The 19,447-nt window shown below is 36.1% G+C and overlaps 1 protein-coding gene across 1 annotated transcript in view; it reads right to left on the reverse strand.

Annotated features, from left to right (window-relative positions):
• ZYG11B (zyg-11 family member B, cell cycle regulator) overlaps window positions 1-19,447 on the reverse strand; it is a 71,525-nt gene that overhangs the window by 14,501 nt on the left and 37,577 nt on the right. The window contains exons 4-10 of the mRNA XM_025871635.2: window positions 17,513-17,653; window positions 15,329-15,505; window positions 13,733-13,797; window positions 9,893-9,992; window positions 9,588-9,638; window positions 6,920-7,081; window positions 6,766-6,813 (exon numbers count right to left, since the gene is read on the reverse strand). Of these exons, the coding sequence (XP_025727420.1) occupies window positions 6,766-6,813; window positions 6,920-7,081; window positions 9,588-9,638; window positions 9,893-9,992; window positions 13,733-13,797; window positions 15,329-15,505; window positions 17,513-17,653 (744 nt within the window). The remainder of the gene's footprint in view (window positions 1-6,765; window positions 6,814-6,919; window positions 7,082-9,587; window positions 9,639-9,892; window positions 9,993-13,732; window positions 13,798-15,328; window positions 15,506-17,512; window positions 17,654-19,447) is intronic.

Genomic DNA, 19,447 nt, shown 5'->3' on the forward strand with positions numbered 1-19,447 from the left:
AACACGTATACAGGAATGTCTATATCTGAGAGAAGGTATTCAAATGGGGCAGTTTCCAGGATTGCTGTGCAGGTATGGAGAGCCTAAAGAGAATCCAGCAGTATTTGCTGAATTGAGGAGACAGAGATCAGCGATCAAGATGGCCAAGGAAGCAAAAATTTGTAGAACAGAGTACTAGAAAAGAAAAAGCTCCAGAGAGAGAGAGAAAGATACCTGCAGAAGGGTCCCCTCAAATCCTTGGCTGGGTAATGAAGCAGAGTGAAGCTCCATGAGGCTAGAGAAAGAACTACCAGAAAGTAATACATGAACACATCCCCAAATCACACAGGGTTAGGAACAGTTCACATTCCCGTCAGCCAGAGTGAAGACACCACATAATAAAGCATTGCATAGCAGTGGAGCTAAATTATATATCAATCCCAGGATAAAGTCTAATCTGAAGCCACTATAACAAAGCAAATAAATATGCTTTGAAAGGAACAACTTGATCTGTAAGTAGCCTAACTATATGCCAGAACAAAGTCCAAGACTCTTTAAAGAAAAACAATAAAATCCAGCAAAAAATCAATGTAAATTCCACAATGACTGGCATCCAGCCAAAAACTACCAGGCATACAAAGAGTCAGGAAAATATGATCCAAAACCAAGAGAAAAATCAATCCCTAAAATGGACGCAGAAATGACAGGGATAATAGAATTAGCATACAAAGACTTAAAGCAGCTACTATAAATGTTATAAATATGATTCAGGATGAAAGGAAAACATAAGCCTGAAGAGAGAAAATGAAGCTATAAAAAGATTTAAATGTAACTTCTAGAAATAAAAAGTATTCATATATATATCTATCTATATCTGAAATGAAAAATATACCAGATGAAATTAGCAGCAGATGAGATGTTGCAGGAAAAAAACCCTAACGAACTAAAAAACATAGCAACAGGAAACCAGGAAACATCTAAGGGAAAACACAGAAAGAAAAGAAAAAAAAAACCTTGGGGAAAAAAGCCAATAGATTTACTCTGTAATAATAGTAAGCAATCTCACACACTGATAACTGGAGTCCCAGAAAGAGAGATGAGAGATGTACCCCCCAAAAATAATAATACATATACACATATATATTTATTTGAAGATATAATGGACAAAATTTTTCCAAATTTGATGAAAATTATAAGCCCAAAAATCCAACAGAAAAAATATCCATTTAAACTCAATAGCTAGGGCGCCTGGGTGGCTCAGTTGGTTAAGCAACTGCCTTCGGCTCAGGTCATGATCCTGGAGTCCCGGGATCGAGTCCCACATCTGGCTCCCTGCTCAGCGGGGAGTCTGCTTCTCCCTCTGACCCTCTTCCCTCTCGTGCTCTCTATCTCTCATTCTCTCTCTCTCAAATAAATAAAAATCTTTGGAAAAAAACAAAAGATGTTTTAAAAATAAATAAATAAAAATAAACTCAATAGCCAGCAGAAATTTATCTTTTTTTTAAGAAATGTATCTTTTAAAAGTAAAAGCAAGATTCTTTTTCATACAAACAAAACCTGAGTGAAAATTCATTGTCAGCATACCTACACTAAAAGATATGTAAAGAGTAGTATGAGAAATATGTGGGTAAATATAAAAGACACATTTCTCATCTTTAATTCTATTTGATGGAAGATTGATGAGAACACCTAATTCTGGCCAACATGAAGTAAAAAGGGGCCAGAGTTACTCTCCTATCTGAAACAAATGAAATCATTTGAGGGCAGGAAATGATAAAAAATGATTAGAGAAAAGTTCCTAGCATTCACACAGGACTAGGATTAGTGCTTGTTTTCATCACCCAGTCTGGAAAAACTTCATTTTCAAGACACTGGATAGAGTACTCAGGATGGTCTTGTCTCAGTAGTACAGAATAATTAGCCCTAACCCTAGCATTGCTCTGGAATTTCCTAATAAATCATAAAAGCAAGACCCAAAATGGTCAAACTGTTTAAAAGTAAGTTTATATCCCAGAACATAGTTTAAGAATATTTTATAGGAAAACAAAAAATATCCAGCACCCAACAAGGTAAAAATCACAATGCCTGGCATCCAATCAAAAACTCCCAGGCATGCAAAATGGCAGGAAAACACAACTCAAAATGAGGAGAATAATCAATCATTTGAAATTGACCCAGAAGTGACACATATTATAATCAGCAAAGGACAGTAAAACAGTTATCACAAATATATTTCATATGTTCAAAAGTTAAGTAAAACATGGAAGATATAATAAAGACCAAAACTTCTAGAGAAGAAAATGATGATGCCTAAGATAAAAAATGCACTGGATGGGATTAATTGCAGATTAGACATTGCAGAAGAAATGATTACCGAATTAGAAGGCATAGCAATGGAAACTATCCAAATTGGAACATACATAGAAAAATGAACAAAGAAAATTGAAAGAGCACCAATGAGCTGTGAGACAATTTCAGGCAGTTTAATATATGAGAAACCGTAGTCTCCAAAGTCTCCAGTGGGTTGGGGGCAAGAAGAGCAGTACAAAAAAAATTATCTTGAAGAAATAATGGCCAAAACCTTTTCAAACTTGATGAAAACTATAAACCTATAGATCAAAAGCTCAATGAATCCCAAATACAGGAACCATGATGTAAATTACATCAAGATACATCATAATCATCACTTAAAATCATTGCTAATCTCTTAAAAGTAGCCAGAGGAAAAATCATGTACATACAGAAGAATAAAGATAATGATGACATCAGATTTTTCATTTAAAAATGCAACTAGGAAAAAAGTTAATCAACATCTTTAAAGTACTGTCAACCTAGAATTCTATATCTGGCAAAAATGTCTTTCAAAAACGAAGGTTAAGTAAAGATATTTGCAAACATATAAAAGCTGAAGAATTAATCAACAGTAGATGTGCACTACAAGAAATGTTAAAGGATGTCTCTCAGGCAGAAGGAAATCGATATCAGATAGAAATCTGGATCTACAGAAAGGAAAGAAGAGTATCAGAAATAGTAACTATTTGGGTAAACATATAAGTATAATTATTTAAATGTCCTTAAAAGATAATTGACATTTTAAACAAAAATAATGTCTGTATGGTTTATAACATATGTAAAAATAAAATGCATGATAATAACATCAAGGAAAGAAGAGAAGAAATGGAAGCCTACTATTATAAAATTCTTATACATACATACGTATAAGAAATGTATGAAATATATTTGAAATTGTATAAAATCACATAAAGGAAGACTGTGATTAAGGATGTATACTACAAACCCAATGCAATCATTAAAATAACAGAGAGTATTCTGCATGGAGCACTGGGTGTTATACACAAACAATGAATCATGGAACACTACATCAAAAACTAATGATGTAATATATGGTGATTAACATAACAATAAAAAAATAAAATAAAATAAATAACAGAGAGTAATCACTAATAAATCAAGAGCAGGGATCAAATGGAATCATAAAAAAAAATTTAAACCAAAAGAAGGCAGAAAAAGAAGGGAAAACAAAGAACAGATGGGATGAACAAAAAATAAAACCAGGTTAATGAACTCAAATCTAACCATGTCAATAATCACATTAAATGTAAATGATCCAAACAGCTCAAATAAAAAGCAGATTTTCAGACTGGATAAAAAAGCAGGATGCAAGGGGCACCTGGGTGGCTCAGTCAGTTGAGCATCTGCCTTCGGCTCAGGTCATGATCCTGGTGTCCTGGGATGGAGCCCTGCATGGGGCTCTGTGCTCAGTGGGGAGCCTGCTTCTCCCTCTCCCTCTGCCTGCCTGCCTACCTGCCTGTCTGCCTACTTGTGATCTCTCTCTCTCTGTGTCAAATAAATAAATAAAATCTTGAAAAAAATTTAAAAAAATAAAAAATAAAAAAGCAGGATGCAAAGTACATAGCTGTCTATAAGAAACACACTTCATTTTTTTTTTTTGAGAGAGAGAGGAAAAGAGAGTGTGTGCACAGGTGTGTGCAAGTGGGGGATGGGGGAGGGGCAAAGGGAGAGAGAGAATCTTAAGTAGGGTCCAAGCCCAGAGCAGAGCCCAACAATATGGGCTCGATCTCAAAACCCTGAGATCATGACCTAAGCTGAAATCAAAAGTTGGACACTTAAATGACTGAGCCACCCAGGCGCCCCAAGAAACACACTTTAAAGACATATACATGTTAACAGTAAAAGGCCGGAAAAAGGTAAACCATGTTAACCTTAGTCAAAAGAAAGCTGGGATGACTATATTAAATGAGACAAAGGAGATTTCAAAGTAAAGAATATTGCCAGGGATAAAGAAGGTCATTTTATAATGATAAGGGGTCAATTAATCAAGAGGACATTTTAACAGTTTATGAACCTAACAGAGCTTCAAAATACATGAAGCAAAAATTGATATAACTGTAAGAAGAAATAGATAAATCAACAATTATAGTTGAAGATTTCAAAACTCCTTTATCAATAATTGCTAGAACAAGTAGGCAGAAAATCAGTAAGGATACTTGAATAATAACAACAAATTAGACTGACATTTATAGGACATTATACCAAGAACAGCAAAATATACATTCTTCTCAGTGCACATGGAACAATTACCAAGATAGATCATATTCTGGGCCATACACAGGTCTCAATAAATTCCAAAGGACTCAAATCAAAGTATGTTCTCTGCCCACAAAAAAATTGTTAGAATCAATATTTTAAAATAAATTATTGAAAAAAAATCAGTTACTAGGTAATGGAGAAAGATATGGAAGGAAGCACATTGGGTTGTATTAACATTAATTACCTCATAGAAATGAAAATGATTGAAGGCTCAGGACAGAGTCTTAAGCTTTTTAAATACACTTTTGTATTGTTTGGTTAGTTATAATAAGCATGTATTCTTTTTGAATTTAAAAAGAAAAGCGTTTTATTAAATAAATAAATATATATATTTAAAAAAGCATTTTTAAAGCTCTATGAAAGCTCTCTAAATATTTAAAATAAATTCCACTTTTCCCCTTATGGTGATGTGAACCAACTTCTGTATCTAATAATCCTATGAACCTTGAATAAAACAATGATTAATGCTATGATCTGTTTAATACTTCCCTATTTCTGGGCATTTGGATCTTTTTACATTTTCTACTTTATATATAACTAAAGCTATAGTGAATAGATAGGTCTTTAAATGCCAGCCCTCTGCTTTCCCAAAAATCCATCTCTCATTGTTTAGTATCTCATACTCTTGCATCTGTAAAACAAACACTAATCTACAACCTTTTTTATTCACTCATTTATGCCTCCTATTATCTAATTTCTCAAGAGCAGAGGTCTACTCTAAAATAACTTTGACCACATAGGAACTTTTCCTATGGCAGGGATTAAACATAATAAACATTTGCTCCTTCACCTTTGCCTCAAAATCCTAGAGGGCTCACTTTAATCTATAGCCAATATATTTATGGAATATCTAATTTGTTAAGCAGCCTTTTATTTTTTATTTATTTTTTTTAAAAGATTGTATTTATTTATTTGACAGAGAGAGAGAGAGAGCACAAGCAGGGGGAGTGGAAGGCAGAGGCAGAGGGAGAAGCAGGCTCCCCGCAGAGCAGGGGGAGCCTGACGTGGGACTTGATCCCAGGACCCTGGGATCATGACCCGAGCCGAAGGCAGTCGCTTAACCAACTGAGCCACCCAGGCGCCCTTAAGCAGCCTTTTAAGTACTGATTATCAATTACCAAACATAGCATGTAAGAACACTTAGAGGTTAGTGACATTTTTTTAAAGATTTATTTACTTAACTTATTTATTTATTTATTTATTTATTGAGAGGGCGTGTGAGCAGGGTAAGGGCCAAGAGAGAGAGAGGGAGAGAGAGAATCCCAAGCAGACTCCTTGCCAAGTGTGGAGCCAGACATAGGGCTCGACCCCAAGACTGAAATCATGACCTGAGCCAAAATCAAAAGTCTGACGCCTAACCAACTGAGCCACTCAGGTGCCCCAGTTAGTGACATTTTTTCATGAGATTTTTTTTTTTCTGATTATAAAAGTAAAATTGCTCACAGTGAAGCTTTGTACTATATCAAACAATATATAATAAAGTATGTAATTTATGTTTTTCCTTTTATTTATTTATTTATTTATTTATTTATTTTTTAAAGATTTTATTTATTTATTCATGAGAAAGAGAGAGAGAGAGAGAGAGAGGCAGAGGGAGAAGCAGGCTCCCAAGGAGCAGGGAGCCTGATGCGGGACTCGATCCCAGGACCCTGGGATCATGACCTGAGCCGAAGGCAGATGCTTAACCATCTGAGCCACCCAGGCGCCCTATGTTTTTCCTTTTAATGTGGTGAAAATCTTAATATGTATACATTGTTTATAGCCTGCTTTTCTCACTTTATTATAGTGTATATTTTTTCTAATGTCATTAGGTGTTTACAAATAGAGAAGCAACTTTTCCTTTTTTTTTTTTTAAGATTTATTTATTTGAGAGAGAGAGTGTGTGTGTGTTCCTTGGGGGAGGGGGATGCGCAAGAGGCAAAAGGAGAGGGAGAAAGAAACCCAAGGAGACTCTGTGCTGAGCATGGAGCCCCACGTGAGGTTCAATCTCACAACTCTGAGATCACACCCTGAGCTGAAACCAAGAAACCAAGAGTCAGTCACTTAACCAACTGGGCCACCCAGGCACCCTGAGAAGTAACTTTCAATGTATTACCTCAGAAGGAAAATAATTAACTACAGCTTGGAATTTAGCAGGAAATGTTTATATCTTACCAAAAGTCCTAGGACTTTCTGTTGAATGGATGACTCAGTTGGGAAAGACTGTAAAAAGAAAGAGAAACCTATAACTACCTAAAAAACCAAATATAATAAATGAATACTTAAAATCAATCAATGTCAAAACTATAGGCTAAATTCCCATTCTAACCTCTAGAACCCGCATGAAGAGTTCTAACCCTTGGTTTTCAATAAAATGTCGGCAAGTGGTTGGAGATTCATCCGTGAGGTTCCAAAGTGCACTCAAAGTAAACTTCAAAGTAGTGTCCACTGAATTTTGATTGGTTTTTTGCTTCACTATTTGAAGAAGTTGCTGAAAGAAGGAAAATAGAATGAATTTCTCATCATGAGACTGTTATTATGATTAGTGATGATAATCACAAGTCATGAAAATTGGTCTCATGGCTTAAAACATTTCCTATAAACGTTTTTATAAGTACAACAAACATCTTCTTGGATCATATTTTTCCTTCAACAAGAAAAAAGTATAGGATCTTCAGAAATACTTTATTATTCTGATGATACCTATAATCTAATACTCTGTAAATAAAATAAAAACCAAAATGATTACAGCTTGATTAAAGCTTAGGAAAACTATCTTACCCAATCAGTCACATCATATATTCATTTCAGATCCTGGGATAAAAAGAGTGGAGGGGGAGAAGGGGAAAGGAAGCTAACATTTATCAAGTATCAGCAAATTATATCCTATATTATAGTACTGTTATGTCCATTTTTCAGGAGAGGAAATTGAGTCTGAGAAATATTAAGTAATTTGATCACAGTCAACTTAGTAAGAGAAAATAAGAATTGGAAGACCTAATTCTATCTAATTCCAAGTTTTCCTTAAGAAAATAAAGAACAAACAAATTCTATACAATAGTAAGAGAACTAAAGTCTATATTGGATTTGAATAAGATAATAGCTTTGAAATTCCATTTGTAAATTATTCCTATCATAGCCTTAGCCTAAGAAATTTAAGTCTGAAAGATAAATGTTTTGAGACCTAGATAAAGCACCCGATAATTCCATTTTTAGATTATAGTTTTGGGGGTAAAAGGGAGCTCTGCTCAAACAGATATAAGAAAACATTAATGAACACTATTATGTAAAGTTACACACAATTCAGGAAAAAAAATTTTTAAAAATAAAAACATCTCAGTGCAATTATGTAACTTAATAGCACAGTGGTTAAGAGTGTGGCACTAGAATCTCCATTTGTGTAACCTTGTTTGCCAATTTAATCCTTTGCTTCCTCATCTGTAAATTGTGGGTGATAATCAAGAGATTAAAAAAAGCTAGTGATCATCATCACTACTGTCACTACTACTGCTACTAATTCCTGCTTAAACTAAGTTTAATTTTCCCCCAAAGCATATAAGTGTATTACTTCCTTAAAATCTTTGAATATACCCCCAACCAAAATTACTGAAACACATATGTAACAATGAAAAGTCATATTTAAAACTAAAATGTCATCCCTGAAAATAGAAAAAATAAATAAAATCAGCATCCTTCTCTACTTATCTAACATACACTGTATTTTGTGCTAAGCACTTAGCATATATTACTTCAAATAATTTTTTTTTTTAAAGTAAGCTCTATGCCCAGTGTGGGGCTTGAACTCACGACCAAGAGATCAAGAGTCGCATGCTCTACCAACTGAGCCATCCAGGCGCCTCCCCTTCAATTAATCTTAATTTCCTTTTCCTTTAATCTTCATAATAACTGTACAAAGTAGTTTATCACCCTAAGTAAATTTATGTGACTGCCCAAGCTAGTAAGTGATAGAATTGGTAATAAACCCAGATGTGTCAACTCCAGAATTCCTACTCTTTCCATTATACCACCACAGCTTTCTCCTCTCTTTACATTACTCTTTTCATTCATATTGCTATTATTATACATATTAGACTGTATTACAACCATGTCTAGATAGCTATTTTCTCCAGTACTTCTTATGAACAGAAATTATAGAAATAATTCAATGTGAATCCCTAACATCTAGTTAGGTGCTAGGTACCTGGTAAGTACTCTACCCATATTTATCAAAGGAATGACTTTCTCATTACATACATAATATGTAAATCAGAAAAAGGGAGTCTTTTGGGGTACCTGGCTGGCTCAGTCGGTGGAGCGTGCGACTTTCGATCTCGGGGTTGTGGGTTCGAGCCCCGTGTTGGGTGTAGAGATTACTTAAAAATAAAATCTTAAAAAGAAAAAAGAGGGAGTCTTTCATTTGACTTTTTAATCTACCATTACTGTTTAAACACCTCATGCCAGGACTGTAGCAAGAAACTCTGAAGTAGACTTTTTCCTCCAGTCCTCCCCTAGGACACTGTTTATATTTATTCTATGTAAAGCTTTTTAACTTTTCACTGTTCGTTGTATCATCTCCTTAATCTGAGTGTAAGCAAGCAAAATTATTTGTTAAGTTATTTATCTTTTTTCCCAAAGCATCTAGCACATTTTATGCCTACAATAGTCTCTACATTTTCTTCATAAATAACAAAATAACAGAATTTTAGGTCTAGATAGGATCTTAAGGCTTATTTAGGCTCCTATGGTTCACATAATTTGTCTAAGTTCATAAACTGACTTTACAGTTAGATCCTAGGTCATCTGACTCCTAGTTCAGGGCTCTTTCCATCTCTGTTAAGGAATAAAGCTGCCTCTACAAGAATAAATGAATACATCCAGTTAGCAGTAATGAAAATAATGTTTTGAAATATAAAATGTCAGAAGATACACAACACTGCCTGAAAATAATGAAAATGGAAACTGTCTAGTGGTCTACACAGAGGAGATAATAGACTTACCCTGACAATGAAGAGCTCAGCACCAAGCTGTGCAGTTTGTTCTGTAGAAAGCTGCAAGCAAGCAGAAGACAAAGTAAATGTCCAAGAACTCACTAGTGTGACTTTCATATCATTCACTGCAACAGACTCCAAAGGTCAGACTAAAATCTCTGATCAACATGGAATTCTGCAATATTGAATGTAGCTTGAATAAACAGGCTGGCAAAGAGGCTAACTTTTCTGGCACCCAGATTTTGGGGAAAATAGTAACTGTAACAGGAAATAGCTGCCTACAGAAAATTGTTCAATAATAGGAGTTCAGATACCTTGGCAGCCAGGATGGAAATGATAGCAACTGCCATCCTTTGCATGTTTTGATCCTCATGGTTGCAGAGCCACTGCATGACAAGTTTGGCTGCTTCAAACCTGAAAACACACAAAGGGTTTCCATGAATGAATCCCGGAGGTGCAGGCAGTTTCAGAGCTCTAGCTGGGAACTGATGCTACAATTTAGGTAGGTGAGAAAGAACGAGAAAATTCCTAATTGATACAGAATAACAATTACACTTGAGTGTTTTGGAAATGGTGCCTAGTTGTTAATTCTGACAACACTTTGCAAAGAAACAAGAGTTTGGGAAATATGATCAAAACTATTTATCTTCTAGAATTATAACATATTTCTATCCTGTAGTAATTTCTACACTGTATTGAGTATTTTCTGGGTCCTTATAGTACCTAACACAACAGAAATATTCATTTATTCACTCACAAACATTTATTGAGACCCTGATTTGTGCCAGATACTGTTCCTGGTGCTGGAGACAGAGTAGTGAACAAAATAGAAAAATATCTCCGCTCTCACAGAGCTTACTTACACTGTAGTGTGGAAGACAGGTAATAAATCAAGCAAGTTAGTAAAATATGTGGTATGTGCTATAGAGAAAAAATATTAAGCAGGTAAAGAGAGAATATGAAATGTTGAATTTTAGGTAAGGCTACTTAGGAAAGGCCTCACTGAAACTTTTGAGGAAGTAAGAGAGCTGGCTGTGTGGATATCTAAGGGAAAAGCATTCTAGGCAGAGGGTGGAAGACACAATGACCCTGAATTGGGAGTATGCCTGGAGGTTTTGAGAAATAGCATGGAAACCAGTGAGAGCCAGAGCAGAGAGAACAACAAGAGTAGTACTAAGACATGAGGTTAGAAGTAACAGGGGAGCCAGATCATAGGGTCTTTGTCAAGAATTAGCTTTTACTTGGAGACTGAAAGCCATAGAAAGATTCTGAGCAGAGATATGACATGAATTGACTTATGTTTTTAATAGGATTATTCTATTAGCTGTGTTTAAAATAAACTTCAAGAAAGAAAAGAAAGAAGCAGAGAGAGCAGTGCAGAGGCCACCACAGTAATTCAGGAGAGAAGTCACTTTTAGTCTAGTCCAAATGGTAGAAATGGAAGTGAAGAGAAATGGTTGAATTCATGATATATTTGGAAGAGAGCTGGATTTATCAGAGGACAGAATGTGGGGTGTAAGATGAGGAGAGAAATCAGGACGACACCAAGGAATATATCCATAATATATCTTTCATCTTTCAAGACTTGGCTCAAACATCACTTCCGCTGAGAAGCTTTCCTGGACAAGTTTATTACTGCTTTCTCACTGCTCCTTAGTATTTGTTTGTAACTCTGTCAGAGTGATTATCTGTAGCCTCACATGAATCCCCCCTTGGCCCATGAGTTCCTTGACGTAAAGGACTATGTCCTATTCAGCCCTTTATACCAAGAACCCAATACAGAGCTTTACACATGAATAGTGTTTAATACATGTTGGCTGAATTACAGAGATATAAATTACTCCTCTGCAAATTCTCTCCAATTTACTGTTACCTCCTTTCTATTCCCAAGGCCATCTCAGATTCTTTTACAGTAGATTCCTAATGGGCCATTCTGCCTCATTGTTTTCCCTTCAATTTGTGCCTACACATTGGTAATACGTTAATCTGTCGGAGAACTTAGGTATGATGTCATTCCTGTACTCACAGTATTTTCAGACTCCAACAATGGGCCCGTACTTTAAAATCTTTTTTCCTGCCTGCCCGATGCTTACTGCAAAGTGGACTGCTCATTAGTCCCCAAACATGCCCACAATTATGATTAAGAGAGTCTTACTGTTAAAAGAGCACAGATTCTGAAGCTCCTTGTATTTTGGGGTTTAAATGCCAGTTCTACCTAATGTTGCTGGTAATAATAAAATACGTTATTTTATCACATGAAGCAATGCAGGGAAGTCATTAAGAACATCACACATTCTGAAGTCAGCCCAGTTTCAAATATCACTTCTACCACTTACTAACTTTGGGAATCTGGGGCAATTTCCTTAATCTCTCTGAACTTCAATTTTCTCATCTGTAAAATAATAAGATCTATTCAACAGGACTGTTGTGAGGATTAAATAATATTACATATAAAACTTAAGACTTAGTACAGAACTTAGCACATACCAAGCTTTTGATAAAGGTTTTTTTCTATTGTTATTAACTTCCTCTGTACCTGTATTTGTACAGTTCCCACAACATAAAACAATCAATTCAACCAGCTCTCATCTTCAAAGCAATACAGCAAGGATGTAAAAAGTAGAGGTTCTGGAGTCATTCTGGATTTAAATCTAAATTCTGCTACTTGCTACATCTTAATCACCTTGAGAAAGTTACTAAACCTCTCTCTGTCTGTTTTTTCATCTATAAAATGAAAATTATAAGAATAACAATTTCACAGGACTTTTGTATGGACTGAATAAACATATGTGAAACACTTAGCACAGTGCTTGGCAATAGAAGTGCTTTATACAGGTTAGTCGTTATCTTTATTATCTCAAATGCCATCACTAACATGAAATCTTTAATGATCACCAATCAGATGAAATCTTTCCCTCCTCGTTTGGGGGCCCAATGCATTCTGTCATCTTCTTCTATGAAAAATTCTGTCTTCTGTCATACTCATTTTTCATTCATTCATCCATCAAACATCCACTTAAGCACTAGAGACAAAGAGATTAACCAATCACAGTCTCTGACCACAAAGAAGCTCAAATCTAGCAGTGTATTGGCTAGATCAGAGGTAAGTAAAGTATAGCTTACATAGAGTGATTTTATAGCTGTGGGCCCAGCTGCCTGTTTTCTGAAGTTTTATTGGAACATAGTAAAACCATTTGTTTATATATCATCTTTGACTGCTTTGGAGATACAATGGCTGAGTTAAGTAGTTGCAACAGAGACCCTATGGCTAATAAACCCAAAATATTATTAGTTAGCCCTTTAAAAGAAGTTTGTCAACCCCTGGGTTAGCTGACAATTTTCTTTAGGAAAGTGACTATGTCTTTCCTACATATGACTTCATGTAATCAGTACAGATGCTCAGTATTTACAAAATAAAACTAGTAATCTACATGAGATATACGTAGTTATATTTTTATCCAAACTATTTATTTGAAATAGTAAATGGAACATCTCATTCCTCAGCTGTGCCAGATAACAGTGTACTGTTACCCAAATAAATCACAGTAAAATTGCTGCTTGAGAAATATGTTTCATTAAATCATAAGTATATTTTCTTTTTCAATACCACCATTAAAAATTATATTTAAAATAGTAAGATGACAAAAAATCTTTTTTAGCTCTCAAATCACACCTTAGAAAGCAAGGGAAGAACACTTTATATTTACTTGAATCCAGCTATATAACCTCCCTTAACCTCTATTTAAAAAGTTTCTTCTATAATTCAGTATCAAATAACAATAATAATAAGAGATATGATACAGAGAAAAGAACACTGGACTTCAGTCTTTCTAGCCTTGCAGTTACTAGACACAAAACCATGAGCAAGACACTGAATCTATATGCCTCAGTTTCTTCAGCCTACAATGTGTGGATACTCTAAAAACTATAATATAAATTTTTAAGCAAAGGGCTATGAAAACAGGCCCATCTGCTAGTAGGAATGTCTAAACACTAAATGAGAGAAAGTAGAGTTAGCATTCTTTAAGGTAGTGTAGAATCCCATCCACTTGATTAACTATACACCAAGCATAAGCCAACTGGTAAGAAATGGCCTAAAACAGAGTTCTAAAATTCCATTTTGGCCCATTTTAAGTTCTGGGGCTAACACTTGCCTGTTGAATGGAACATCTTGAAGGATCCGGTCACTGCAAAGTGAAAGGAGGCAATTCTTCTGTAACTAAAGAACCAAAGGGAGAAAAAAAATTCCTGAATAAAATATCGTTTTGTTATTTTTTAACTAGGTGTAGCCTCTATAAAAAAAGGAAGATCACTGATGAAACACCAATTATCTCTTACAACTTTTGTTCTGCCTCCCTACTGTTGAAAGACTGACTTCCACTGGATCCAAGTGAATTTACGTGTGAATATTCTTTGTCTCTTCCATTAGATGACATAGGGTAATAAAAAGAATTAATATCAGCTAATCTCCCTCCCTTCCGGTGACCTTTGGGTAGGTTCTGCTTTGTCCTCTATCCACCTGGCTCCCAGAGGCCATAAAAATCAAAGCCTAGGGGTGCTTGGGTGGTTCAGTCGGTTAAGTGACCAGCTCTTGATTTCAGCTCAGGTCAAGATCTCAGGGTCCTGGGATTGAGCCCCAGAATATGCTCCACTCTCAGCAGGGAGTCTGCTTGAGGATTCTCTCTCCCTTTCCCTATGCTTCTCCCCAAATGTACACACACGCATGCTCACTCTCTATAATAAATAAATAAATCTTGGGGCGCCTGGGTGGCTCAGATGGTTAAGTGTCTGCCTTCAGCTTGGGCCATGATCCCAGGATCCTGGGATCCAACCCCGCGTCAGGCTCCCTGCTCAGTGGGGAGCCTGTTTCTCCCTCTCTTCTACTGCTCCCCCTGCTTGTGCTCTCACTCTCTCTGTAAAATAAATAAAATCTTAAAAAAAAAAAAAAAAAAATTCAAAAAAAAAAAACAAAACAGGGATGCCTGGGTGGCTCAGTCAGTTAAGTGTCTGCCTTCAGCTCGGGTCATGATCCCGGGGTCCTAGGATAGAGTCTGCCTGCCGCTCCCTCTGCTTGTGCTCCTTTGCTCTCTCTGACAAATAAATAAATAAAATAAAATAAAAACACACAAAAAAACCAAAGCTTAAAGCTCATCTAATTTGGCAACTGCCCTCAATGAGGGGAGCTGGCTTTAATGATCCACTTACCAATCTGGATTGCCTTTTTTTTTTTAAAGATTTATTTGAGATTTATTTTTTGGCCTCTGACTATTTTTTATTAACTTGCCAACTGGCCGCTAAGTTTTAAGAATTAAAAATATAATTTTTATATTTTCAATTTTCATTTGAGGATAGGACAGGTTATGAAGTCTACCATACAGCTAGAAGTAGAAAACCCACGTCTTATTCATTTCTGTATGCCAGTACTTGATAGTGCCTGGCCCAGAAAAGATGTGCTATGGCTATTTGCTGAAATTATCACAAAGTCAAGATTGAGGTGGAAGGTGAGTTTTTTATGGTTTGCACTATTTCCCTCAGCATTTGGATTTAAATACTTTTAGGCAGAGAATGTACTCTTTAGTTTTCTACTTCTCTGTTTTCCTACGCTCAGTCATACCATAAATTTATTACTTTACAGTCTACAAAGGCATTTGAATTTCCAGCCTTGGTCTACTAAATTGAACTGTATGGAGGTAGACGATGGGTAGGGGACACTAAAAGGACTATTTAAATAGGCATTCCTACATGCTTACCTGCTGGTGATTGGGAAAATGTTCCATAGCTTTGAGCAGCAAATGGGTCACATCGGCCAGGAGTCGGACAGGCATTCCCGCAGCAAGATCCTGCTTAGTTAAGTTAAACACACAGGCACTTGCAGCAAGTTGTACTGGCAAATTCATAGGGTGGTTTCTCATTCCAGTAACCACAAGCTGGAAAAAAATTAGTTTTCTTTATTCACATTATTAATACCAGCCCTCTTAACATAGAAACTTTACTTTGTTGATCTATAACAATTTCTAAGATGTCTTAAGTTATCTTTTTTATCCTCATGTGCAAAGAGCCTAGAGCATGGCAATCACTTATCAACACGTAGTTCCTGCCCACCTGGTCCAGGAAGGTATCAAGTTGTTCATACCGAGGGATTTTTCTGTAGGGCTAATGAATCTTTTCTATTCAGATAACTCATCTGTGTATTTCCCAGACCTAGTACAGTTCCTCTTATATGCTAAGCATTAAATAAATTCTTACTGATTTTAGAGTAAACCAGTGGCAAACTTTCCACTTTCAAATCCCCAACATTGTTTCTTGAGAACATTGCTAAAGTTATCGTATAATAAAATCCACTTGCTTCCCTCTGGCCTAGATAACTGTTTCTCATCTTTTCCTCTCTCCTCAGACCCCAACAAATCCTCCCAATTGTCACTATCAGCTAAAGAACCTTGCTTCCAATTACACTGAGAAAATTGAAACATTCAGAAAAGAACTTTACTACTACATGTATCCTCCTTATCAGTATATAAACATGCATATGCTGCCTTCCTATTACCATAAGTGATCTTTTTGGGTTCCTCTCTAAAGGTAATCCCTCCACTTACATGCTACATCTTTCACTTCTTGTCTACTCAAGGACATTGCTTCGGCTGTTCTTCTATCTCTTATATCAATTTTTTATTCTGTACTGGATCATTCATATCAGCATACAAAAAAGCTATTTTTCCTCCCATCTTAAAAAAGAAAAAAGAAAAAACAAAAAACAAAACAGTTCCTCAGCCAACTACCATCTTTTTCCTTTGCTCTCCTTTGCAACTAAATTCCTTAAAAGAATTCTCTATATTCTTTAATTTCTCTCTGCACCATTCTCTGAACGAATGAATGAGTAAATATTTCAGATCAGGACTAGAGGTCCCCTTTGTTGCTCAGGTTCACAGTAACCAAAACCAAAAAAAGATAATTCATATACCAAGTGCCAATATCCTCTGGTATATATGGAAGGGTGACTGGTATTAGAGATTACATCCCAGTGATTGAAATGTTATTGGTTTCTATCCAAGCATCCCATTCTCAAAATTTAAGATAACGGGGTGGTTAAGTCATTTCTGGCTCTGCCACTAACTTACTGTTACTTAACTGTCACATACCTTTAGTTACACAATCTGTAAAATAAAAGATAAAGCTTATCTATTGGGATTGTTGTGCCCACTAAATGAGGCATCAAATATAATACAGTCCTACACTCACTGGTTTCAAATGTGTATTAGGATTATCTTGGGGGATTATTAAAATGCAGATTCTTGTACCTCATCCAGGCTTATTGAGTCTAAATGTCTTAGAGCGGGGTTCACAAATATGCTTTTAAAAATAAATAATATTCCAGACTTCTGGTGGACAGAGGACCACAATCTGATAAACATAACCCTAAGCAATTAACAAAAATTAAGAATCGTTCTTTCTTGCTCTTCAAAAGCTGTCTTGGTTAAAAGATTTTAATTGGGAAATATCATGAATTAATGATGAAAGCACAGGTGGTTCAAAAGTGGCATGGGAAGGTACCTTATGGAATTCCAATATTATATTTCTTTAAAAAGTCTATATGGAAGCAATACAATACAGTGTTATGATTCCAGTCATATACTTTCATTTTTTACTGTAGATGGTGAAAAAAATATCACACTGGTCACTGGTTTTAGGTAGTTAAAGATGAAGTAGAAGGCGTTTATACTGATTACTGACACTACTATAAAACTTCAATAACACCATGCAACTACCTTCTCTCTCATTATGGCTAACAACTGAAATCGTACCTCATCTCAATCCCATTACCAAAAAAAAAAAAAATCAAAGACAAATGCAAATTTTCACCAATTTTCTTCACAAAGCCATTATCTGTATCCAGGGAGATAATTTCAAAATTTTTGTAACCAGTTTCTTATTCTTACCTTTAAAATTTCTGGCTTTGTTTTTTCCATCACATGAGTCAGGCTAAAAAGGTGAAATAGAGCTTCCCGGACAAAGAATGCCCGTTCACTGTAGCGCTTCAGTGCTTCTGCAATCTGAGTTTCATTGGCTTCTCCAGACACCTTTGAACATAGCCATAAGATTAGCTTTTAGGATTTCTTCAACCCTCTAACTTTCTCTAGCCAAACATCATTTGTATATACGGCGTCCAGGATAGCCATTTAAGTCTTGAAACAAATGTGACTGATTACTTTCCAACCCACCCAGAGATGTATGTTAGATAGGCTTACCCTACTATAAGCCTATGGTTAACATTTTCTACACTGCACCTAAAGTAAATCTTAAGATATTCAACACTGTTTATAAAGTCTTACCACGTGATTAGGCTCTTATTTTGTCTCTTAGAGTAACTCCTTAATTCCCCCTAACTCATGTTAAAGCTACACTGGCCTTTTTTTCCTGATCTTTCAATAAGCCAAACTCTTTCCCATCAAAAGGCCATTATATATAACATCTTCTCTGACTGAAATCTTCCTCTTTCTTTTACTAATTTCTAGTCATCCTTCCCAATTCAAGTTAAATGACACTTCTTTAGAGAGGGCTTTCCTGACCCACCAATCTAAATCAGGTCGCCCTAAACATCTCCTTCATAACCATTATCATAATCCCCCCACTCAATTGATCCATTCACCACTGTACCACAACAATTAGCATTATGTGTGGTTTAGAATAAGCGCTCAATAAGTATTCATCAAATAACTGTGTCAATTAATTCCCCCAGATTTATCTAGCTCCCATTCAGCATCAAGAGATTCTGTTCAGGAGCACCTGGCTGGCTCAGTTGGTAGAGCATGCAACTCCAGATCTCAGTTGTGAGTTAAGCCCCACATTTGGTGTAGTGTTTACTTTAAGATTTTATTTATTTATTTATTTGAGAGAGCGTGCACGTGCACGCGAGTGGGGGATGGGGCAGAGGGAAGAGGGAGAAGCAGACTCCCCATTGAGCTGGAAGCCCAATGTAGGGCTCGATCCCAGGACCCCTGAACTTTCTCTTAGGTTTTCTTTTATTTTTGAAGACATTGAAATATTATGTGAAATAAAAAAGACTGTAAGAGGGAAAATGTTGAACAATTATCTCAGTAAGACTTAATTTACCCATATTTGGTTGATTCAACTGCTTTATAATATCCATACGAAATACAGCCTCAAGTTATCTTTGAATGTAAAATTAAAGAACTTTTGGGGCACCTGGGTGGCTCAGATGGTTAAGCGTCTGCCTTCAGCTCAGGTCATGATCCCAGGGTCCTGGGATGGAGCCCCGCCTCAGGCTCCCTGCTCAGCGGGAAGCCTGCTTCTCCTTCTCCCTCTACTGCTCCCTCTGCTTATACTCTCTCACTCTCTGTTGAATAAATAAATTAAATCTTAAAAAAAATATTAAAAAAAAGAACTTTTGTTACTGGAATGTTAAATATTCTAAATGAATTTCATTGCATGTATGTTTTATTCAGTGATCAATACTTCTCTAGCCAGTGATAAACCCTCAAGTCAAGTAGTCTGACTCCTCAAACTACAAGCATCTTCAATTCAACCAATTTCATATACTAGATGATAAAAAAGCAAGTATCTGTATGTACCGGTTTCTGCAAACAATTTAAAATAGAGGTGGGGCACCTGGGTGGCCCAGTCAGTTAAGAGTCCAACTCATGGTTTTGGTTTAGGTCACAATCTCAGGGTCAGGAAATCGAGCCCTGTGTCAGGCTCCATGCTCAGTGCAGAGTCTGCTTAAGACTCTCTCTCCCTCTCCTTCTACCCCTCCCCCCTGCTCTCTCTAATAAATAAATAAAATCTTTAAAAAATTAAAAAAATAAAACAGGGCAACTAGGTGGCTCAGTCAGTTAAGTGTCTGCCTTTGGCTC

This window comes from Callorhinus ursinus, unplaced genomic scaffold, assembly GCF_003265705.2.
Source record: "Callorhinus ursinus isolate GAN/ISIS: 27379988/994484 unplaced genomic scaffold, GSC_fseal_2.0 scaffold9, whole genome shotgun sequence".
Lineage (NCBI taxonomy): Eukaryota > Metazoa > Chordata > Mammalia > Carnivora > Otariidae > Callorhinus > Callorhinus ursinus.